At 39.0% G+C, this 25,170-nt stretch overlaps 1 protein-coding gene across 3 annotated transcripts in view; it reads left to right on the top strand.

The window, feature by feature from the left end:
- DNAH7 (dynein axonemal heavy chain 7) overlaps nt 1-25,170 on the top strand; it is a 258,907-nt gene that overhangs the window by 101,160 nt on the left and 132,577 nt on the right. For all 3 annotated transcript variants that reach the window (XM_070458472.1, XM_070458471.1, XM_070458473.1), the window contains 5 exons: nt 5,138-5,306; nt 8,126-8,228; nt 8,347-8,474; nt 18,227-18,439; nt 21,232-21,330. In XM_070458472.1, the coding sequence (XP_070314573.1) occupies nt 5,138-5,306; nt 8,126-8,228; nt 8,347-8,474; nt 18,227-18,439; nt 21,232-21,330 (712 nt within the window). The remainder of the gene's footprint in view (nt 1-5,137; nt 5,307-8,125; nt 8,229-8,346; nt 8,475-18,226; nt 18,440-21,231; nt 21,331-25,170) is intronic.

Raw genomic sequence — 25,170 nt, 5'->3', positions numbered from 1 at the left:
TCATTTATTTAAAGATCTAATTGGAAAAAAGAACTTTCACTCATCTCTAGATCACTTAATTTTTTTAAGTACCAAAATATATCCTCTATTATCTTTCCTGGACTATGCTTTTCGCAACTTGACCTTCATTTCTTTCTCTGCTGACTTCGTCCTCTCTAGACCTCTCAGCCCTGAGTGCTGCTGGGCAGCGCTGTCACTTTTTGCATTGTTGCTTTCCCCTCCTTCCTGAGCCGTCCTGACTGCTCCCTTGGATGATTGGAGGCTCCTGCTTCGCCCCTTGGACTGTGTTTTCATGTAGCGCTTTGTGTCCTGCTTCACGGCTTCCTGATGTTCTCGTCTGCTCTTAGACTTTTTAAAAATCGTCTTTATGTATGCGTTTGACTGCACATGGTCTTAGCTGTGGCATGTGGGGGGTTTGATCTTTGTTGTGATATGAGAACTCTTAGCTGTGGCATGCAGGATCTAGTTCCCTGACCAGGAATTGAACCCGGGGCTATCTGCATTGAGAGCTCGGAGTCGTATCCACTGGAGCACCAGGCAAGTCTCTACTCTCAGGCTTTAACAGCCCACATCCTAAAGATCCCCAAACCAGTGCCTCCAGCCAAGGCCTCTCTCCTGTGAGGCTTCACCACACACATGCTGGTGGATAGCTCCATTGTATATCTCATAGGTATTTATGTATACATTATTTTCTGTTGTCCTTCTGAATAATAGAAAACATGTATTTTTAACTTTCAGTTTCCATTCACCATATTCCAGATTTTTTAAATACTAAATTAAACTTCATTTTTTCATTTTCTTCCAACTCTAAGTAGTTTATTGACTAAACTAGTTTCAGGATGCAAGCAGGAAGCAGTTTTATCCTTTTTTATCATTATTCTTTTAAACTTGCTCTATCAAATATTATCCCCATTTATGGATAAAATCTAGGGTACTCTACTCTTTCTCGGATATTCCCTACTCTTTCTGGTGACTCTAATATATTAATAAATAGAGTTATTCTTTTCAGATGTTAAAAGTCCATTTAGGTATAAAATGAGATACTATTTTTCATACAATTTAAAATGTCCCTTCCTCCTAGTTCAAGCTTGACTTGAGCTTGTGGCCTGCATTTGGGAATGTATTGATAAATGTGGTCAATCTTTTTGTCATTATCATCCCTATTCATTGCACCCTTCCCTCAATAGCCCTTCCTTTTGGCTTCTCCAGTGTTGGAAGTTGATAGGGGAGAGGTGAAGGAAAGGGAGAGGCAGGTTTACAGGTGACAGGTGTCTTGGGTAACAACTATCTTTTGCTATCTAGTGCCTTCCATGATGGCACAAGTTCAGGTGTACCAGATGTGCCAAGGGATGTTCATGTGGGTTTTGGGAAGCCCCCGATCACCTGATCCTCCCACCTGTGAAAAATGCCTTCTCTGGCTGGCTTCTGGTGACTTTTGCTTTAGCCTCTCCTGAGTTCCACCACACACAGACCCTCTTCCTGGGGTCTTCTCTGATTTTACATGGGTCTACTGCACCTGGGCCCATTCGGCTTAACTCAAGACTGGCTCTAGATCCTACCAGTAGGATCTAGATCTTGTCAGATGATACACATGTGTTTTGCCATCAGTAAGAGTGCATCTTTCTTACTGTCCCCGTTTTCTCCTACTCTGCCATCAGGAGAAACTACAGGCATCCTCTTGACTAAATATTTTAAAGCTCTCAGCTTGGGGGTTTAGTCAAAATTCTAATACAAGCTCATCTCTATTACACATTTTTACAACTAATATGTAGGTAAGTTTGCCAAAAATTTTATTGTTGTCTTTACTCACCATGACTTTTTCCTCTGTCTAATTTTTGCTTTAATTTTTCTCCTTCTGAAACAATAACTTTTAGTCATTGTTCAAGTGAGGCTCTACAAGTAGTGAGCTATACCAGTATTTATCTAAAAATGCCTCTTTGTTGTTTAGTTGCTCAGTTGTTTCCAACTCTTTGTGACCCCATGGACTGCAGCACGCCAGGCCTCCCTGTCCTTCACCATCTCACCAAGCTCAAGTTTGAGCTTGCTCAAACTCATGCCCATTGAGTTGGTAATGCCATCCAACCATCTCATCCTCTGTTGTCCCCTTCTCCCCCTGTCTTCAATCTTTCCCAGCATCAGATTCTTTTCCAATGAGTCGACTCAGTATTGGAGCTTCAACTTCAGCATCAGTTCTTCCAGTGAATATTCAGGACTGATTTCCTTTAGAATGGACTGGTTGGATCGCCTTGCAGTCCAAGGGGCTCTCAAGAGTCTGCTCCAACACCACAGTTCAAAAGCATCAATTTTTTGGCACTCAGCCTTCTTTATGGTCCAACTCTCACAAAATACATGACTACTGGAAACACCATAGCTTTGACTATACAGACCTTTGTTGGCAAAGTAATGTCTCTGCTTTTCAATAGGTTCATTGTAGCTTTTAATACGCTGTCTAGGTTTGTCATAGCTTTTCTTCCAAGGAGTAAGCATCTTTTAATTTCATGGCTGCAGTCACCATCTGCAGTGATTTTGGAGCCCAAGAAAATAGTCTGTCACTGTTTCTATTGTTTCTCCATCTCTTTGCCATGAAGTGATGGGACCAGATGCTGCAGTCTTCATTTTTTTAATGTTGAGTTTTAAGCCAGTTTTTTCACTCTCTTCTTTCACCTTCATCAAGAGGCTCTTTAGTTCCTCTTTGCTTTCTGTCATAAGGGTGGTGTCATCTGCATATCTGAGGTTTTGATATTTCTCCCGGCAATCTTGATTCCAGCTTCATCCAGCCCTGCATTTCGCATGATGTACTCTGCATATAAGTTAAAATGCCTCTTATTCTTCTTTTTCTCTTGGTCTTCACTAGATTGTTGTTGTTCAGTCTCTCAGTTGTGTCCAACTCTTTGAGACCCCATGGACTGCAGCACACCAGACTTCCCTGTCCTTCACTGTCTCCCAGAGTTTGTTCAAACTCATGCCCATTTAGTCGATGATGCCATCCAACCATCTCATCTTCTGCCACCCTCTTTTCCTCCTGCCCTGAATTTTTCTCAGGATCAGGGTCTTTTCCAATAGATTGAAAAGTGAAGTTGCTCAGTCGTGTCCGATTCTTTGTGACCCCACGGACTGTGGCCTAATTAGGCTTCTCCATCCATGGGATTTTCCAGGCAAGTGTACTGCAGTGGGTTGCCATTTCCTTCTGCAATAGATTGTGAGTGAGTGAGTGAAGTCGCTCAGTCAACTGTAGGTGAACAGTAATTTCCCCTCAGCTCTCCAAAGATGTGATTCTACTGGCATTTATTGCTACTGCTGACTAGCCTTTTATTCTAATTATTAGTGTTATTCCTTTATAAGTAACTTTCTCCATTGTAGTTTTTAAAGTGTTTTCTTTATTGTTGATGTTCACTGGATGTTATTAGATGTGAAAGAGTTTTTATTTATCCTCCTTGGAACTTTTTCCAGTTAATATCTTTCTTCAATTCTAGCAAATTTTCAGCCATTGTTTTTAGAATTTTGCCTTTTCCCCATTCTCTTCCTTCTTTCTTCTGTGTCTTTAACTTTTCTTACTTTTGGCCTCTCTCCCTGGGCGATTTCCTCCTACTTATCTTCTAGTGCATAATTCTGTTTCTGTATGTTTTCTCTGCTATTTATTCTGTTCATTGAATTTTCAAAAGTTAAGGGATTATATTTTTATTGCTAGATTTCAAGTTTCCTCTTTTATGAGATTGACTTCCTTTTTTCCTCACAATTGTCTGATGTCTATTGCTTTTTATTTAAAATCTTCCTAAACCACCAGGATACCAAAGAAGGCAGAGTGCCATATATACAGTAGCCCTCTCAGACCATTGTCCAACTGCCTAACTGCCTTTGCCACTGCAAGCCTGATTCTTAATTTTGATCTCTCTTTCTGGTTTTAACTGTGAGCTCATTTTAATAGGATTATTTCCCCAGGTGGTCTCCCATTTCTCAGATGTGGAGGTGTCCATCTGGAACAGTTTTACATTTATCTCTGTGGAGGGCTCTAGGGTTTTCTCTGGTCCAGAAAAAAATTTTAATGTTAATTTCTCAGTTTGGGTTCATGTGCCCATCAGTAGCGGAGAAGGCGATGGCACCCCACTCCAGTGCTCTTGCCTGGAAAATCCCGTGGATGGAGGAGCCTGGTGGGCTGCAGTCCATGGGGTCGCTAAGAGTCGGACATGATTAAGCGACTTCACTGTCACTTTTCACTTTCACTCATTGGAGCAGGAAATGGCAACCCACTCCAGTGTTCTTGCCTGGAGAATCCCAGAGACGGGGGAGCCTGGTGGACTGCCATCTATGGGGTCGCACAGAGTCGGACACGACTGAAGTGACTTAGTTGTAGCAGCAGCAGCCCATCAGTAGCCGTTCCCTTCTCCAGCAGATCTTTCCAACCCAGGGATCAAACTGCGGTCTTCTGCATTGCAAGTGGATTCTTTACCAGCTGAGCTACCAGGGAATGGAAATTTGATGCCACCCTCTATGATGTTTATTTTTCACTGGACACTGCATGAAGTATAAGCTTCCTGTCCCTTCATTGATTCTTCTTTGTCTCCTGAGTAGGCTGCTGAAGTAATTTTAGTTCCCATTTACACCCAAGGCAACCTTTCAGATCTTCTGGGTTTAAACAGTGAATCCATTCCGGCTCCTCAGCTTGCTCAGTTCTCAGAACTGTTGTTTCTGTGTGGGTATAAATGCACTTGTGTTTATTTACAAATTCTAAACCAATGTGCACCCTACAGCCTTCGCACCTAATTACTTTTCCAGCTATGCATTGCCTCTTCTTTGATAATTTGCTTTTCATTCTCTCAAAAATGGTTCATATTTCAAAGGTCATCATTTTTTATGTAGCATTTCCATATGCTTGCAGTAGGGTAATTGGATGGTTCAGGATCAACTGAATTCTCCAGAAGTCAGTGTTGAATTTCAAAGGTGAGCTTGTTCTGATTTTGTCACATATACAGCTATTCAGAAGTAAAATATAAAACAGACAAAGATTTTCATAGGTTAGTAGGAAGGAAGGAATTTTTGCTGAGGAAATAGAAAATTTGGCTCTTGATTTAAATTTTCTTTCTGAATGTATATAAAAATCACATTATTACACAAAGATTGTTTATTTCTTATGTTTCAGAACCTTGTTTGGAGCCCTTCATCTGCACCTTGGAGGAGCACCTGAGGGGCCAGCTGGCACGGGAAAGACCGAAACTACTAAAGATTTAGCCAAAGCTGTAGCGAAGCAATGTGTTGTTTTCAACTGCTCTGATGGGTTGGACTATCTGGCTCTAGGAAAATTCTTTAAGGTTTGAGTTAACTCCTCATTTATGATATGATAACTTCTCAGAAAGACTTTTTATAATGAAACATAATTTGATGCAAATAAAAGACTTGCTGTAAGTAGAGTTATATCAAAAGCTTATTTGAGAAGGAGTTCCACCTCCCTCTCAGATAGTAAAGAATCCGCCTGCAACGTAGGAGACCCAGGTTCAATCCCTAGGTCAGGAAGATCCCCTGGAGAAGGGGAAGGCAGCCCACTCCAGTATCCTTGCCGTGGATTTCCATGGACAGAGGAGCCTGGTGGGCTGCAGTCCTTTGGGTTGCAGAGTGGGACACGACTGAGCTGACTGACATTTTCACACTTTCTGCCTCCCTCTTCAGTCCTTGCTTTATAAAGGGTCAGTATTCCTGATAGCAATGAATGGGTGGTGTCCCTTCAATGCACTGGACAGCTAGAAGTTTGAGAACCATTGATTTGAGTGAAAGTCACTTAGTTGTGTCCGAGTCTTTGTGAACCCATTAGTCCATGGAATTCCCCAGGCCAGAATACTGGAGTGGGTAGCCTTTCTCCTCTCTGGGGATCTTCCCAACCCAGGAATTGAACCCAGGTATCCCGCACTGCAGGCAGATTCTTTACCAGCTGAGCCACAACACAGGCCCAAGAATACCGGAGTGGGTAGCCTATCCCTTCTCCAGTGGATCTTGCCTGACCCAGGAATTGAACCTGGGTCTCCTGCATTACAGGCGGATTCTTTACCAACTGAGCTATATTGCATCATGCAAATACTGAGTTCTCTAAAGACTTCATTATTAATGAGCTATGATTCAATAATTTACTTTTATAGACACATTCTATTTAATCTTTTTGGTGAACTTGAAATCCTTTTGTTTTTTCTTATTCTGAGTCAGACTCCCACTTTTAACAAGTTGGTAAGATTGCAAAAGGGGGAGTGAAAGATATAAAGTCCCTGGCTAAATTCATTGGTGTAACCTTTGATCATCTGGTCATTTTGATGCTTTGTTGCTATAGTTTGTTGTTCCTTAAAATATTAGGTGGCACAGTTGAACACAAAATTATCCATGTGGGATTATGAGTTCCACTTACTTGTTTTTTAATTTCTATTTTTGTATACTTTGCAAATTGCAATTTAATGATTCTTTAATCCTTAACTTTCAGGTATCTCCAGAAAAAGTTAACGTTAAAAGAATACTCAAATCATTTGTGTACCTATGACTGATTCGTGTTGATGTCTGGCAGAAACTAATGCAATATTGTAAAGCAATTATCCTTCAATTAAAAATAAACAAATTTTAAAAAATTACTAGGCTATCCCACAGTATAAAAACATTATAAATAAAGAACAAATAAATGTGTTTTAGGATTAAAAAAAATACACTAACAAAACATATTATAACAACCCTACCCTGTACAGTAAACTTATTTCTGGCTGAAATATGGCCTAGTCATTTTATAAAAGATTTGGATCATAAGAAGTTTCTATATTTGTGACACTGGAACAATTAGAATAACAGTAAAAGAAAGGAAAATATTACAATAAGTAAAATATGAATAAAACATTTGAATGATCAGTACTATTTCAGTCATCCTCTATAATGATATACAACCTCACTGTAATGATTATTAAAGAAATAAACAGCAAATCTAAAAGATTCTCTGTGTAGTTTAAACAGTCATTATATTCCTAAACATTTCAAGAAAATTCTGGTATGCACTAAGTTTTCAAATCCATATAATATTCTTAATTCTTTGATATAGACTGCTATATTAAAATATTGTTTTGTTATTGATAAGTATTGATTATATGGACAATTTGTATTATTTGTATTATTGCTGAATAATGGGGGTACAAAATTAAAAAGACAGAGATCTTACTAGAACCTCACAATCTATATAACTCTTTGAACATGTGAATTCATAAGCATTTTGTTCTCTGTGATTTCTAATCATTTTCTTATATCATGTGTTAGATTTCTAAGTCTTAGAGTCTTCACTCAATAATGAAAATGTACTATTCTTTGACATGCATGGTGTTCATGTTTAATCCAGTGTGTTTGAATAGATGGATTAATACACAAATCCAGGGTTAGCCACTATTAGATATGTGGCATTGTACTAAATACTTAACATCTTATGTGACATAGCCTTAGTTTCCTTGTATAAAAGGTATATACAAAGTGCCATGCAGCATGTCTTGCATATACTAGGTACTCAGTGAAATACACATACATACATATACAGTCTAGAGGATGTACACTCAATAATCATTTTTGCATTTTTTAGATTTAATCTGAATTTGGACTCAGCTACTCAAGTTTGACTTTCCAGTTTTTCCTTTCACCAAATGGCACAGAGTTACTTTTGGGATGGATGTAAGTTAGAATTGCAAGCTGGAGCCTCAGATGGTATTAATTGGTCATTAAGGTACTCAGGTTACAGGGTAGTCTCACTGACAACAGGAGTCACCTTATTTAAAGGATTATTACAACCCATTCTACGGAGTCTGTAAGGAAAAGCGAATAAAATCAACTTGTAACTAAAAAATAAGAAAGGCTTTGAAATTATAGATATACATCTAAATGCCTAAAAATACACAAAGAAAGTAAAACAAAAATCAATTGGAAAATTTTTCAGTTGATCAAACTCTTTATTCATGCGGAATAATGAATTGGTAATAAAAGAGTAAGCTGTCTTTAAAGATAAAGGTGAATAAGCAATTTCCTTGATAGGATATTAAATCCGTGAAGAGATGAGGTGAAAATACAACATTTCAATGTAATATTCAATCAGATAAAATTGAAAATTTTCATTACTCTTTTCTCCCAGGGACTGTTATCTTGTGGAGCCTGGGCTTGCTTTGATGAGTTTAACAGAATTGATTTGGAAGTGCTGTCTGTGGTTGCTCAACAAATTCTTACTATCCAAAGAGGTAATGGGCTAGTTTGTCTGCATTGCGTGAAAACAGTAGAAACATAGGGCATGGTGAATGGTACGAGTCACATTTACATGTGGAATTGCTAAGTCATTTCATTCTTGATTACCCACAGGTATTAATGCAGGGGCTGATTTACTAGTGTTTGAAGGAACTGAATTAAAACTTGACCCCACGTGTGCTGTTTTTATAACAATGAACCCTGGATATGCTGGACGATCAGAACTGCCTGATAATCTAAAGGTACAGAAAAGGCAGTTATATAATCTGTTTCTTTTCTGTGATTTACAAAGTTAATATGTAAAAAGAACATGCTCTTGAATTTTACATAAAACATTTCCTTTTAGATGTTATATTTTAGACAGCTGTTTTAGAAAAATTTTAAAGCTTTGGTTACCTTTAAAAATATGTAATTTCCAGAACTTCTATTTTAAAACTGATCATAAGTATAAAAATTAGAAAACATAGGAAATATTGGAAAAGGTACCCATTCTACTGTTTACTATATGGTATTCCTCAATATTAAATGTTGAAATCAGACCATTGTGAATACTGGGGGAAGGTCTGTTCATGTTAATATTATAATATGGGCATTTTTCTATCTTTATGAACATGATTCAAACTGCAAATAAGTTTATTGAACTGTGTTTACAGTTTGACATTTAGATTGCATTTAGTTTCCCTCCATTATAGATAATACTGCAATGGGAAATTTTTACTTAAGGCTTTTCTCTATTTTAAATTATTTTGTTGGGAGATTCATAGGACCAAGAGCTGTGTTGCTGAATTGCCTTCTAACAGAGGTAGAAACAATTTACATCCCCTATCAATTCTCAGTTCTCCTTAATACCTAGCACTGTTTGTTTTCTTGTAAGAACAAAATAACTAATTGGATAGACTAGAATCTTCATTAAAAAAAAAAAAAAAAACCAAACTTTGATTATTAGTGAAATATGACCTTTCCTCCCTATCTTTTTTAGACCTTTTATATGCTTTTCTGGTGAACTGCAAGTTTATGGCTAGTGCATGGAGAAAAATGTTGAATAAATATACAGTGGTAATTGCAGATCCAAAACCAAGTTTTCTGACCCTAAATCCTACATTCCTTCCATTATTCACATTTTTAGAATAACAGCTTCTTAGATTAGGTGAGGTATTTTTCTTTTCCACCGAAAAAACTTTTGATTGGACCAACTGCTGCCAAGTATTTTTGTGGTATTTCTATTCCTTGCACTTTTCTTTGCTTGATGTGATGTTTTAGTACTTTGCCTTTGTGAAGGAAGGTATGATTTAAAAATGGAAATTAGTAAATCCTCCTTCATCTAAGAAGCATTTTGTGACTTTTTATTCCAATATGCATTTGGAAAAAATATACCTTCCAATATACATTGGAAAAAAGCAAAATGGCTGTCTGAGGAGGCCTTACAAATAGCTGTGAAAAGAAGGGAAGCGAAAAGCAAAGGAGAAAAGGAAAGATATTCCCATTTGATGCAGCATTCCAAAGAATAGCAAGGAGAGATAAGAAAGCCTTCCTCAGCAATCAATGCAAAGAAATAGAGGAAAACAATAGATTGGGAAAGACTAGATCTCTTCAAGAAAATCAGAGCTACCAAGGGAACATTTCATGCAAAGGTGGGATCAATAAAGGACAGAAATGGTATAGACCTAACAGAAGCAAAAGATATTAAGAAGAGGTGGCAAGAATACAGAGAAGAACTGTACAAAAAAGATCTTCATGACCCAGATATTCACGATGGTGTGATCACTCACCTAGAGCCAGACATCCTGGAATGTGAAGTCAAGTGGGCCTTAGAAAGCATCACTACGAACAAAGCTAGTGGAGGTGATGGAATTCCAGTTGAACTATTTCAAATCCTGAAAGATGATGCTGTGAAAATGTTGCACTCAATATATCAGCAAATTTGGAAAACTCAGCAGTGGCCACAGGACTGGAAAAGGTCAGTTTTCATTCTAATCCCAAAGAAAGGCAGTGCCAAAGAATGCTCAAACTACCGCACAATTGCACTCATCTCACACGCTATTAAAGTAATGCTCAAAATTCCCCAAGCCAGGCTTTAGCAATACGTGAACTGTGAACTTCCAGATGTTCAAGCTGGTTTTAGAAAAGGTAGAGGAACCAGAGATCAAATTGCCAACATTCGCCGGATCATCAAAAAAGCAAGAGAGTTCCAGAAAAACATCTATTTCTGCTTTATTGACTATGCCGAAGCCTTTGACTGTGTGGATCACAATAAACTATGGAAAATTCTGAAAGAGATGGGAATACCAGATCACCTGACCTGCCTCTTGAGAAACCTGTATGCAGGTCAGGAAGCAACAGTTAGAACTGGACATGGAACAACAGACTGGTTCCAAATAGGAAAAGGAGTACGTCAAGGCTGTATGTATGGTCACCCTGCTTATTTAACTTATATGCAGAGTACATCATGAGAAACCCTGGGCTGAAAGAAGCACAGGCTGAAATCAAGATTGCCGGGAGAAATATCAATAACCTCAGATATGCAGATGACACCACCCTTATGGCAGAAAGTAAAGAGGAACTAAAGAGCCTCTTGAAGAAAGTGAAAAAGGAGAATGAAAAAGATGGCTGAAAGCTCAGCATTCAGAAAACAAAGATCATGGCATCCAGTCCCATCACTTCATGGCAAATAGATGGGGAAACAGTGGAAATCATGGCTGACTTCATTTTTCTGGGCTCCAAAATCACTGCAGATGGCTATTGCAACCATGAAATTAAAAGACGCTTACTCCTTGGAAGGAAAGTTATGACCAACCTAGACAACACATGAAAAAGCAGAGACATTACTTTGTCAACAAAGATCCATCTAGTCAAGGCTATGGTTTTACCAGTATTCATGTATGATTGTGAGAGTTGAACTATAAATAAAGCTGAGCACAGAAGAATTGATGCTTTTGAACTGTGGTGTTAGAGAAGACTCTTGAGAGTCCCTGGGACTGCAAGGAGATCCAACCAGTCCATCCTAAAGGAGATCAGTCCTGGGTGTTCATTGGAAGGACTGATGCTGAAGATGAAACTCCAATACTTTGGCCACCTGATGTGAAGAACTGACTCATCAGAAAAGACCCTGATGCTGGGAAAGATTGAGGGCATGAGGAGAAGGGGACAACAGTGGATGAGATGGCTGGATGGCATCACCGACTCGATGGACATGTTTGAGTAAACTCCGGGAGTTGGTGATGGACAGGGAGGCCTGGCGTGCTGCGATTCATGGGGTTGCAAAGAGTCGGATACGACTAAGCAACTGAACTGAACTGATATATTTGGAAAGCTCTTTTGGTCTAATTTTTTTATTCACTCATGTTTTTCTTTTACTTGGTAGGATTGATCTGAATACATAAGTATTTGTAAAGGCAAAATACCTGTGAGCAACTAATCATAAAAAATGCGACCCATTATGGACTGAGTCTGTTAATGCCCTGTGTGGGCTCGTCCATGTTTTATGTATTGTGCGTGTTGAAACAATGGTGCTTGGAGTATTTTCTTTCTATTTTAGGTCAAAAACTGTCCTCAAATTCTAGTAGCTTTTTGTTGTTTTCATTGCTCCTTTGTGCAGTCTTCTTGATTGGAGCTGCTATAAAACATATCTTTTCAAGTATATATGGAAATGCCTGACACTTTGGAAAAATGTCTTAGCCTGAAATGAAAGATACACAGATATAAATATATGGGCTTCCCAGATGGCACTAGTGATAAAAGAATCCATCTGCCAATGCAGAAGAAGCAAGAGACACAGGTTCGATCCCTGAGTTGGGAAGATCTCCTGGCATAGGAAATGGCACCCCATCCAGTATTCTTGCCTGGAAAATTCCATGGATTGAGGAGCCTGGCAGGCTACAGTCCATGGGGCTGCAGAGAGTCAGACGTGATTGAATGCCTGAAAACGATCTATTTAAAGCCTGCTGAGACCCAGAAAGTGTTTTCATGTCTTCAGGATCATCCTTGAAGCTTCCCTCTTCTTCACCCAGCGATTTCAGCCAGTTACCAAAACCAGTCTTGTAACTCCTGCTGTTCCTGGCCAGTGCTATGGCCATGCCTTGCTCCCACCCCTCTTCAGTATCCTCTTACAGGTCTTACTGCAGTGGTTCACCTGTCACCGTTGGGATAGCTCTTTCTCTATATATATATATGACGTATGTATGTCTCACATATTCCTAAACATATATACATGTGTAAAGCATACTCTTAAACCTTTCATCAGCTTATGGGCACTTGGCTTGTTTCCTCGTCTTGGCTGATGTAAATAGTGCTGCTGTGACCATTGGGGTGCATTTATCTTCTCAAATTAGAATTTTCATTTTTTCCCCCAGCTGTATGCCCAGGAGTTGGATTGCTGGAGCATATGGCAACTCCATAGTTTATGGAGTACCTCTATACAGTTTTCCGTGGTGGCTGCACAAATTTACATTCCCACCAACCATGAAGGAGGGTTCCCTTTTCTCCACACCCTCTGCAGCTTTTATTATTTGTAGACCTTTGTATGATGATCACTCTGACCAGTGCGAGGGGATGCCTCACTGTAGTTTTGATTTGTATTTCTCTGCTGATTAGAGAAGTTGAGTGTCTCTTCAGGTACCTGTTGGCCATATGTATGTCTTCTTTGGAGAAATATTTATTTAGGTCTTCTGCTCATTTTTTGATTGGGTTTTTTTCCTTTTTGTTGTTGAGTTATATGAGATGTTTGTATATTTTGGAAATGAAGCCCCCTTTGGTTGCATTGTTTGCAAATATTTTCTCCTAGTCTGTTGGTTGTCTTTTCATTTTGTTTATGATTTCCTTTGCTGTGCAGAAGTTTTTAAGTTTGATTATTCCCATTTGTTCATTTTGCCTTTATTTCCAGTGCCTTGGGAGACTGACTTAAGAAAATATTGGTACAATTTACGTCAGAGAATGTTTTGCCTGTGTTTTCTTCTAGGAGCTCTGTGGTATCCTGTCTTATTTTTAAGTCTCTAAGCCATTTTGACATTTTTTTTTTCTTTTGGTGTGTGTAAAATGGGAGGGAATGTTATGACTTCTTTGATTTACAAGTGGCTATCTAACTTTTCCAATACTACTTGCTAAAGAGACTATCTTTTCTCTATTGTACATTCTTGCCTTCTCTATCAAAAATTGACTGTAGGTGTGTGGGTTTACTTCTGGGCTCTCTATTCTGTTCCATTGATATGTCTGTTTTTGTGCCAGTACCCTGCTATTTTGATTAATGGAGCCTCGTAGTATTGTCTGAAGTCTAGGTGGGTATGCCTCCAGCTTTGTTCTTTTTCCTCAGGATTGCTTTGGCAATTCTGAGTCTTCTGTGTTCAGTCACTAAGTCATGTCACACTCTTTGTGATATAAATTTTAGGATTTAGTTCTGTGGAAAATGTTATGAGTAATGTGATGGGGATCGCATTAAATTCATAGATTGCTTTGGGTAGAATGGAAAATAGGCATATTCTGTATCTTCTAATGTCACAAAGTCAATAACGTGATACATTGTGGCATCCAACTCTAAAGGCACAAGAAGAAGAACATGCAAGTGGACCTGGGCTCAGTTCCAGTGACAGAGCCTGGCCTCTGTGACACAAGGCTGCTCTGCCTGACCGAAGACAGAAGTCAGAGCTGAAGGATGTGGGAGCATCGGGGGAGATTTGAGGGAGTCTGGTGTTCCAGGTGAACAAGAAGTCAGGGGTTCAGTGAGGGCTTGGGCCTCCATTCAGGAGGATTTGCAAATGCTAACACATTCTGATACATAGCTTTCCGCAGAGTAAGTAGTGTGAAATACTCCATTAGTACAGAGAAAGAAAAGTGAAATAGATCCTGAATCCTCCATTTCACTTAAGTAAAACCTAGCTCATTTCTGAACAGGTCACAACATTATGAAATCTATTTCTAATCTCTAAAGGAAGAAATGGTAACAAGTTACTGCTTGAGATTTTGTTGTTGTTGTTCTTCAAAAAATGTAGTTCTTTGAAATCCTCCTCTAGGAAGTATTTATAATTCCTTATGTATTGCCTTTTTTCTTCCACCCTATAGGGCAGAGGCAGTAGAATACTCAGTCATTTATTTCTGCTGAGGTAAACATGGTGGGTAATGCTAACACTGATTACATGTACTGGAATTTATTCAAACTCTGGCAGTTTACCTGGATCTATACTTTCCCATTCTTTTTTTTTTTTAAACACTCAAGAAAGTATGGTATTGGGTAAGCCAGAATCCAAATTAATTTTTAAAGCACTAAATTACCCTTTCATTTCATGCAAGGATGCTCATGATAAAGGACAGAAATGGCCAGGACCTAGCAGAAGCAGATGAGATTAAGACGAGGTGGCAAGAATGCACAGAAGAAGTGTACAAAAAATATCTTAATGACCCAGATAACCACTATGGTTTGGTCACTTACTTAGAGCCAGACATCCTGGAGTGTGAGGTCAAGTGGACTTTAGGAAGCATTATGAACAAAGCTAGTGGAGGTGATGGAATTCCAGCTGAGCTATTTCAAATCCTAAAAGATGATACTGTTAAAATGTTTCACTCAGTATGGTAGCAAGTTTGGAAAACTCAGTACTGGCCACAGGACTGGGGAAGGTGAGTTATCATTCCGGGACCAAAGAAGGACAATGCCAAAGAATGTTCAAACTACCATACGATTGTGTTCATTTCACATGCTAGCAAGATAATGCTCCAAATCCTTCAAGTTAGGCTTCAGCAAAACGTGGGCCAAGAACTTCCAGATGTACAAGCTGGATTTACAAAAGGCAGAGGAACCAGAGATTAAATTGCCAACATTTGCTGGGTCATTGAGAAAGCAAGAGAATTCCAGAAAAACATCTACTTTTGCTTCATTGGCTATGCTAAAGCCTTTGACTGTAAAGATCACAAGAAATTGTGGAAAATTCTTAAAGAGTTGGGAATACCAGACCTCCTTACATGTCTCTTGAGAAACCTGGATGAAGGTCAAGAAGAAACAGTTAGAACTGGACACGAAACAATGGACTGGTTCAAAATTGGGAAAGGAGTATGAGAAGGTTGTATATTGTCACCCTGATTTTTTAACTTATATGTAGAGCACATCATGTGAAATACTGGGCTGGATGAAGCACAAGCTGGAATCAAGATTGCCGGGAGAAATACCAACAACCTCAGATATGCAGCTGATGTCACTCTAATGGCAGAAAGTGAAGAGGAACTAAAGAGTCTTTTGATGAGGGTGAAAGAGGAGAGTGAAAAAACTGACTTAAAACTCAGCATTCAAAAAATTAAGATCATGGCATCCTGTCCCATCACTTCATGGCAAATAGAAGGAACAGGTGGAAGCAATGACAAGTTTTATTTTCTTGGGCTCCAAAATGACTGTGGACGGTGACTGTGCCATGAAATTAAAAGACCCCTACTTTTGGAAGGAAAGTTGTGACAAACCTCAGTTCAGTTCAGTTCAGTCGCTCAGTTGTGTCTGACTCTTTGCGACCCCACGGACTGCAGCACTCCAGGCCTCCCTGTCCATCACCAACTCCTGGAGTTTACTCAAACTCATGTCCTTTGAGTCGGTGATGCCATCCAACCATCACATCCTCTGTCTTCCCCTTCTCCTCCTGCCCTCAATCTTTCCCAGCATCAGGGTCTTTTCAAATGAGTCAGCTCTTCGCATCAGGTGGCCAAAGTATTGGAGTTTCAGCTTCAGCATCAGTCCTTCCAATGAACACCCAGGACTGATCTCCTTTAGGATGGACTGGTTGGACCTCCTTGCAGTCCAAGGGACTCTCAAGAGTCTACTCCAACACCACAATTCAAAAGCATCAATTCTTTGGCACTCAGATTTCTATATAGTCCAATTCTCACATCCATACATGATCACTGGAAAAACCATAGCTTTGACTAGATGAACCTTTGTTGGTAAAGTAGTGTCTCTGCTTTTTAATATGCTGTATAGGAGAGTGAAAAAGTTGGTTTAAAACTCAACATTCAGAAAACTGAGATCATGGCACCTGGTCCCATCACTTCATGGCAAATAGATGGGGAAACAGTGGCTCATTTTATTTTGGGGGGGCTCCAAAATCACTGTAGATGGTGACTGCAACCATGAAATTAAAAGACACTTGCTCCTTGGAAGAAAAGTTATGACCAACCTAGACAGCATGACAAACCTAGACAGTTTATTAAAAAAACAGAGACGTCACCTTGCTAACAGAGGCCCCCTATAGTCAAAGGTGTGGTTTTTCTAGTAGTTATTTATGGATGTGACAGCTGGACCATTAAGAAGACAGAGTGCCAGAGAAATGATCCTTTTTACATATGGTGCTGGAGAAAACTCTTGAGAGTCCATTGGACAGCAAGGGGATCAAACCAGTCAATCCCAGAGGAAATCAACCCTGAATATTCATTGGAAGGACTCTTGCTGAAGCTCCAGTCCTTTGACTACCTCATGCAAAGAGCCAACTCACTGGAAAAGACCCAGATGCTGAGAAAGACTGAAGGCAAAAGAGAAGGGGGAGACAGAGGATGAGATGGTCAGATAGCATCACCAACTCAGTGGACATGAATTTGAGCAAAGTCTGGGAGCTGGTGGAGGACAGAGAAGTCTGGTGTGCTACAGTCCATGGAATCCCAAAGAGCTGGACCTGACTTAGTGACTGAACAACAACAAAAGGAAGTTTATATCACCCTAACTTAGGCATTGACCAGCTAAATCACCAGTTCATTCATTCATTCTCTGTTTTATTGATTAAAAAAAAGTTGTTGAGGACCTGTCCTTTAAAAGAGGTACCATCTTTATAGTAATTCTCTTGCACTCCCCCCTCCCCCAGGTATGTAGTAGTTTTAAGCACGTGCTTAAGCATCTCCGTTACAAATTATTTGTTCATGCTCTATACTTTTAACATTTTATTCTTTCATTTCTTGAATGCTAAACTTATTGATAAATAGCAGTGCTAAGGCCTCTAGCTAGTAATTAATGTAATGCATTGGAAGGATCTTGCTTGATGCAAGTCTTTTATTCTCAGTTAAGTGTCATAGCAGATCACTAAGGCAAAATGTCCTTATTCTCTACCTGCCTCATGTTCTCGGTAACTTAGCTAGTTCCCAAAAGGTATTTATAACCTGTCTGTATGTGAATGTCATTCCGTACAATCATTATTCATTATCTGAATATGATTGTCATTTTATGTAACACTGTTGTTTTCCTGCTTTAGTACAAGAAAGCTTGTTTTCATGCTTGAGCTATTGAAATAAGTCCTGATAGAAACTCACCTTTTAAAGTTAAATTTTCTTATTCTTTCCAAATATATTCAGTTTTCTATTTGCCTTCCATCACACAGCATTTGTCCCACAACATTTAAAATACCATGAGGAAAAATTATCTTAGAATTAGGAAAATGGATTTATCTCTAATAATAGTTGTCTTGTACTTGTTTTCAGCTGTTTTCCCTTTATTGTGCTTGAACTGACATGGTGACTAAAGACGCAGAAAGGTTAAAAAAAATCTCAAAATTTATCACTTATGTAACATACCCTTGTTATTAGGAGTTACCCTAATCAATTAGATATCTAGAGATCTTCACTTAAAGCACAGTCTCCCAACACCAGCCACTTTCTAACAGGTCCAATGAGAAACCCAACATCTCAGCAGAGCCTGATGCTTTTTCCCTGTAACGTGTCACTTTATACAAAGGAATAGAACATAATGGATACTTAATACTTAAGTAAGTTAATAATTCACCAAAGCTCTAGGTATGACAGAAATTTGAAGTGTTCTTAAAGCATAATTTCAGAAAAAAATGTTTAGATAAAAAGTTAATGGTTTCTTCATTATATAACAATAACAAGAAGTCACATTTTAAAATGTTTTATCTACAGGATATGGATATTATAACAATATTATTGCAAAAAAGCTATAACATTGTAGCATGCTATAAAGAGTCGAGCTATCTTCGAGTTTACCTTCATGCCTGCTTATAAAAGCACCCTTTCCCCACTCGCATAGGCTCTCTTTCGGACAGTAGCAATGATGGTGCCTGACTACGCTATGATCGCGGAAATCGTCCTCTACTCCTGTGGCTTTGTCACAGCTCGGCCACTCTCGGTGAAGATTGTGGCTACATATCGCCTGTGTTCAGAGCAGTTGTCATCACAGCATCACTATGACTATGGAATGAGAGCTGTGAAGTCAGTGCTTACCGCTGCCGGGAATCTAAAGGTAGAAAACTCAAGGAACTTCTTACTCATTCATTTCTTCTTTGTACATCTCAGGACCATGTGTCTTTACAGAGCTCTAATAACTGATTGGTTCCATCAACTGGAAAAAAAGTTCCCTATTGTACTAAAATAGCTGACCATTTGCACACATGAAAAAGGGAATTTTATGATTTGTAAAACCTTAGCCATGTGATGAGTGATTTGAGTTCCATCCCACAGTTTTAGTTATATGAAACTGAGTACTACTGAGGAATAAAATTCCTTGCTGCTGGGAAACACTTTGAAAGCATTTAGTCTATGTGAACATATGTAACTTTAAAGGAAACAATGTATATATAATTAATACATACCTACAAAATCCATAGACATTGTTATTTAATATAATTATACAATCGCAGCCAACTGTGGACTAGCAATAATGGATTTGCAAGGTGCAATGGTAAAAATAATCCACCTGCCAAGGCAGGAGACACAAGAGACGAAAGTTCTATCTCTGGGTCGGGAAGATCCCCTGGAGTAGGAAACAGTAACCTACTTCAGTATTCTTTCCTGGAAAATTCCATGGACAGAGGAGCCTGGTGGGCTAGAGTCCAGAGGTTTGCAAAGGGTCAGACGTGACTGAGCGTGCACACACACATACCACCAGTAATGGATTTGCAGTATAATGTGTGCATTTTAAGATGGCATGAGTCATAACTATATTGGTAAAAAGGCCAAATATTTTAAGATTTGGGTAACTTTTCATTGGAAGTATTTTGTATAAACATAAAGTGTAACTGTTCTTTTTTTATGAAAGTAAGCAAGATAGGCCATGTGTGCTAAGTCGCTTCAGTCATGTCCAACTCTTTGAGACTCTGTGGACTGTAGCCTGCCAGGCTCCTCTGTCCATGGGATTAATTAACAGCAAATTGCAAACTTTGACCTTGTAGCTTATAAAAATGTACATGTTCATGACTGTGGGAGATTTTAAAATATATCCTATGTGATTGAAAACAATGGCATGCATTTTTGACTTCTATAATGATGTTACCAAGAATTCTGATATATAGTGGTGATATTCTATTTCACATTTGTCTGACATGACTTCAAGTCATTATTGGTAGTAATAAACAAATGCAACTAGAAGCAACAATTTGTATTAACCTGACATGTCATGATTGCATTGTGGTCAGATAATGGGAAAGATAATGCTTTGCCCTACTGTATGTCATCACTGACATCTTGACTGTGGAATTGAACTATTAAAGTTATGCAGCAAATGAATTCTGCAAATGAATCCTATCATTCTTTGTCAAAAGCTAATTTAGAATTGTTGAATGTGTTGGCTTGAATAGTTTGAAGTTTGTTTAATTTTATCATGAAACAGTTTAAATGTTTGTTTTAAGATGATAGCCTTTTGACAAAACAGATTTGTGACACTTCATAATTGATGTGTGGTCAGGTTGATGCAAAGACAAAGTCCATATTGGCAGAGCTAGCTTTAGGTTTGGGAGCTCTGGTAATTCAGAGACAGCAGGACTTAACTGCCAGAAGTTATTGACTTTGTAAAGTTAAAGTCAGTTAAGTAGGAGCATGGAATTTACTAGAAAGATTCCAGAGAGCAGGATGAGGGTTCTGGAAACCTAAACTGATGATGGTGGGAATAGCTTTGGTGTGAAATTTTGGGTAAAGTATAGAAGTTGAGAGAAACATTTCTGAGTTCAGATTCTTTTGTGAATTACATGAACCGTCTTATGGGCATGAGCAACAAATTGAGTTCAGCCAAGTTTTTAGTAAACCCTGGGTGTTTACTACAGGTGTTTTGAAATTTAATATATATTTTCTGAAGAAGCTTCCACTCAGTGACAGAGCATTAACCAGCACTCTCCACGCTGCCAGGGGAACACACTCAAGCACACTAGTACCAAGTGTGCATTCAGAAGGTGGCGTGCCGCCCTGCCTTCCCACTTACGGTCAGGTGGCTTGTTCCCCAAACTTTCTGAAGCCTCTGGGAGATGTTATTGTTGTTATGCCCTTTATTTAATTGTCAGTGAAACTGATGGTATATGGGCATGAAAAGAAGATGTTTGTTTTTATGAAAACTGAGTTCCTTGTTCAAGAAAGACAGTAAAGATGAAATGCTAAAAAGTTTACTTGGAATTAGGTGTGGATAAGAGAGGTAAGACTGAAAAAGAACAATTCATGAGGATGCTACATTTAGATCGTCTCCTAAGTATCTTTGAAGAGAATGATTATCTTTAAAAAACAGAAACAACAAAACAAAAAAATCCAGAGCAGTGATTCATTATTGGTTGTTTTTGGTTTTGTTTTGTGCAAGAAAAATTGTACAGAACTCCACCCTCAGAGAAAAAGCCTTGGCACCAAAGTATGGGCGAATGAGTGAATATTTATATGTTTTAACTTTAAATCTTTTAATGAGTCCCCATTTTTAATGCTTATTTATACTTTTATCAACTGACTGCTGGTTTTGAATGCACAGGACAAGCAAGGTCTTACCCAGGATAGAAGCAATGACAACTCCCAAACTCTTTGAAAATCATGACCAATAGCTTTTTACCCAGAGCATCTGTGAAAAGGCAGTTAGTTCATTTTAGAATTTCATTATAAACTAATATAAAATTCAACAAGTGTAATCGACAGTTTCTAAAATTAATAACAGCACAGTGAAATGAAAATAAATAACATCTTTGCATGGGGTTGGAATGCCCTCTGGGCCTGGGTGCTTGTGTGTGTGAACATGGAGGGAATGCAGTTAACAGATGCAGATGTTATCATGAGTACATTTTCTTTCAGCTGAAATATCCAAATGAAAATGAAGAAATTCTGCTGCTTAGATCTATTATTGATGTAAATTTGCCAAAATTTTTATCCCACGATTTACCACTCTTTGAGGTAAGAACATTTTTTACTCTAATGTATCAAGACTCTTATAATAATGTATTTATCAAGTGTCCAAGTTTTCAAGTCCCATTGAGAAACTTCCACTGTAAAAAACAGAGAAACATAGGTCACTCCATGTTTTGTTTGAAATGTGTTTAGCTAGCTTTTTTAACTTGTTGTGACAAGTTAGGGTTAGGGTTAGGGTTAGGGCTAGGGTTAGGGTTAGGGTTTACTTGTTGTGACAAGTAACTTTTAACAACTTGGGATTTTTTTAAATAGTACTTTTTTTCTCCTGCAGAATATAATCACACAAAAGTCACAGAATATTTGCTTATAAATTTCACTAGGAAATAGACTCCATGGAGGAAAGTAATTGGTCAAATACACCACTGAATTCCTTACACAGAGGGGTACTTTGCAAATGTTTGTTAAAATTAATGATCGAAGAAGTGAAAAATAAGCTTAATTTCTTCGAAAGAGTGCAGTGGCTTTTATGAAATTGGTTTTTTTTTTTCAGGATAATTTAAGAACTAAGTTTAATAATATTGTTGTATTTAAAAAATTAGATTATAAGTATTGTAAAGAATTATGAGAGTGATGGTTAAAGTTCCTGTATTGTCACGTGATGTCATTGTTTTTCTTTTCCCGTTCTCAGTAGAAGTTACTGGGTGTGGTGGGCGGCTGACCTGCGGTAGAGTTACTCTATCTTCCCCTGCCGTGAGGTATGGACAGTTAGCTTCCAGCGTGTAGAGACTGAGATCGGAAGACTCTCGTAGGGAAGACAGAAGTGACGCTGCCACTGTGGTGTGCTCCAGGGCCCTTAGCTATCCATAGGAACAGTGTTTCATCATTCTAAAAGAAGCTCCAGTTAATATTTGGAGTTGACAGTGCAAATATTTTATAGATCAAGTTTTCAGGGAATTGGTTTAAAATTTCTTGTTAAAAATCACCCTCAGTTTCTTTGGTACTAGTACACTGTACAGATTTTCCAGGAATAAATATAAGTAAAGCTATATTTATTTTTATAAAGTAGAGGTATATCTCATTTAGATGTATTCTCCTATAGCTGTGTATTCATTCAACAAATATTTCTTGAGCAATATTTCACAAATGGAGCATTACTGGCATTTTCAAATAGGACACTTCCCTGTTGTGAGAGACTGTCCCATATGCTACAAACTCTTGGCATCCCTGGTCCCCCCCAGTGTCTCTGGACTTCGACAAAAATACATCCGGAAGGACAACTCCATGTATTCCCAACTCTCTACCTGGCAGAGAGGAACTGGTGAAAGGAATTGGTCTTGATTGAGAACCACTAACTACCAGATGTGATCTGGAATTGTCTGCTTCTTTCAAGGTTAACCATAAATAATTTGAACAATCTGAGAAGATATTTTTGCTTACTTAGCAAACACCATGCATTTACAATGGACCAGACCCTGTTCTAAGAGTTTTATGAATAGTTTACTCCTAAGCACTGGTGGCTCAGATGATAAAGAATTGCCTGTGATGTAGGAGACCTGGGTTCAACTCCTTGATTAGTAAGATCCCCTGGAGAAGGGCATGGCTACCAAGCCAGGCTTCAGCAACATGTGAACCGTGAATTTCCAGATGTTCAAGCTGGTTTTAGAAAAGGTAGAGGAACCAGAGATCAAATTGCCAACATTCGCTGGATCATCAAAAAAGCAAGAGAGTTGCAGAAAAACATCTATTTCTGCTTTATTGACTATGCCGAAGCCTTTGACTGTGTGGATCACAGTAAACTGTGGAAAATTCTGAAAGAGATGGAAATACCAAACCACCTGACCTGCCTACTGATAAACCTGTATGCAGGTCAGGAAGCAACAGTTACAATTGGACATGGAACAACAGACTGGTTCCAAATAGGAAAAGGAATATGTCAAAGCTGTATATTGTCACCCTGCTTATTTAACTTATATGCAGAGTACATCATGAGAAACACTGGGCTGGAGGAAGCACAAGCTGGAATCAAGATTTCTGGGAGAAATATCAATAACCTCAGATGTGCAGATGACACCACCCTTATGGCAGAAAGTGAAAAGGAACTAAAGAGCCTCTTGATGAAAGTGAAAGAGGAGAGTGAAAAAAGTTGGCTTAAAGCTCAACATTCAGAAAACTAAGATCATGGCATTCTGTCCCAACAAAATGAAGTGAAGTCGCTTAGTCATGTCTGACTCTTTGCGACTGACCCACCAGGCTCCTCCATCCTTGGAATTTTCTAGGCAAGAATACTGGAGGGGTTGCCATTTCCTTCTCCAGGGGGTCTTCCTGATCCAGGGATCAAACCCAGGTCTCCCGCATTGCGGGCAGATGCTTTATCATCTGAGCCACCAGGGAATCCCAATACTTCATAGCAAATAGACGGAAAAAAATGGAAACAGTGGCTGACTTTATTTTTGGAGGCTACAAAATCACTGAGGAAGCACAGACTGGAATTAAGATTGCCAGGAGAAATATCAATAACCTCAGATATGCAGATGACACCACCATTATGGCAGAAAGTGAAGAGGAACTAAAGAGCCTCTTGATGAAAGTGAAAGAGGAGAGTGAAAAAGTTGGCTTAAAGCTCAACACTCAGAAAACTAAGATCATGGCATCTGGTCCCATCACTTCATGGCAAATAGATGGGGAAACAGTGGAAACAGTGGCTGACTATTTTCCTGGGTTCCCAAAATCACTGCAGATGGTGATTTCAACCATGAAATTAAAAGATGCTTACTCCTTGGAAGGAAAGTTATGACCAACCTAGACAGCATATTAAAAAGCAGAGACAAAAAAAAGCAGAGACGTTACTTTGCCAACAAGGGTACGTCTAGTCAAGGCTATGGTTTTTCCAGTAGTCATGTATGGATGTGAGAGTTGAACTATAAAGAAAGTTGAGTTCCGAAGAATTGATGCTTTTGAATTGTGGTGTTGGAGAAGACGCTTGAGAGTCCCTTGGACTGCAAGGAGATCCAACCAGTCCATCCTAAAGGAGATCAGTCCTGGGTGTTCATTGGAAGGACTGATGCTGAAGCTGAAACTCCAATACTTTGGCCACCTGATGCGAAGAGCTGACTCATTTTAAAAGACCCTGATGCTGGGAAAGATTGAGGGCAGGAAGAGAAGGGGACGACAGAGGATGAGATGGTTGGATGGCATCACCAACTCAATGGACATGGGTTTGGGTGGACTCTGCGAGCTGGTGATGGACAGGGAGGCCTGGTGTGCTGCAGTTCATGGGGTTGCAAAGAGTCAGACACGACTGAGCAACTGAACTGAACTGAACCCACTCCAGTATTCTTGCCTGGAGAATCCCCTGGACAAGGAACCTGGCGAGATACTGTCCATAGGGTTGCAATGAGTCGGACACTACTGGCCGACTAACAAGCCCCCAGTAGGACAGGAGCTGTCATTATCTCCATTTACAGATGGTGTGACTGAAGTGCAGAGTTGATAAGTTACTTTTGGTCTTGGCCAGTATATGACAGAAAGAGAATTGCAGCCGCTCAGCCAGGCTACATCCTACTGCATCATCTTTGTGTCTCCTTTGCCCAAAGGAAACTTACTGCTCTGAACTGGAGTTAGTTTCTCTGTAACAGCATTTTAAAGAATTAAGTTGAAGGGTGGTTAAACTGAAAGTTTGTCAATTCTAAGGTATAACTCGAAGGCATGCTTTCATATTGAATTTTCACTTTCACCTTCAGCGTGAAAAGAATAGTTGTATTTCTCACATAGGTTGCTGTGAAGTGAAATGAATGTCGCTCAGTCTGTCTGACTCTTTGCGACCCCAAGGACTGGGGTCTCCAGGCCAGACATGAATTCCCCAGACAAGAATTTTCCAGGCCAGAA

This window comes from Odocoileus virginianus, chromosome 30, assembly GCF_023699985.2.
Source record: "Odocoileus virginianus isolate 20LAN1187 ecotype Illinois chromosome 30, Ovbor_1.2, whole genome shotgun sequence".
Classification (NCBI taxonomy): Eukaryota; Metazoa; Chordata; class Mammalia; order Artiodactyla; family Cervidae; genus Odocoileus; species Odocoileus virginianus.
Note: the sequence above shows the minus strand (reverse complement) of the source record. Positions and strands in the feature narration are given on the sequence as shown.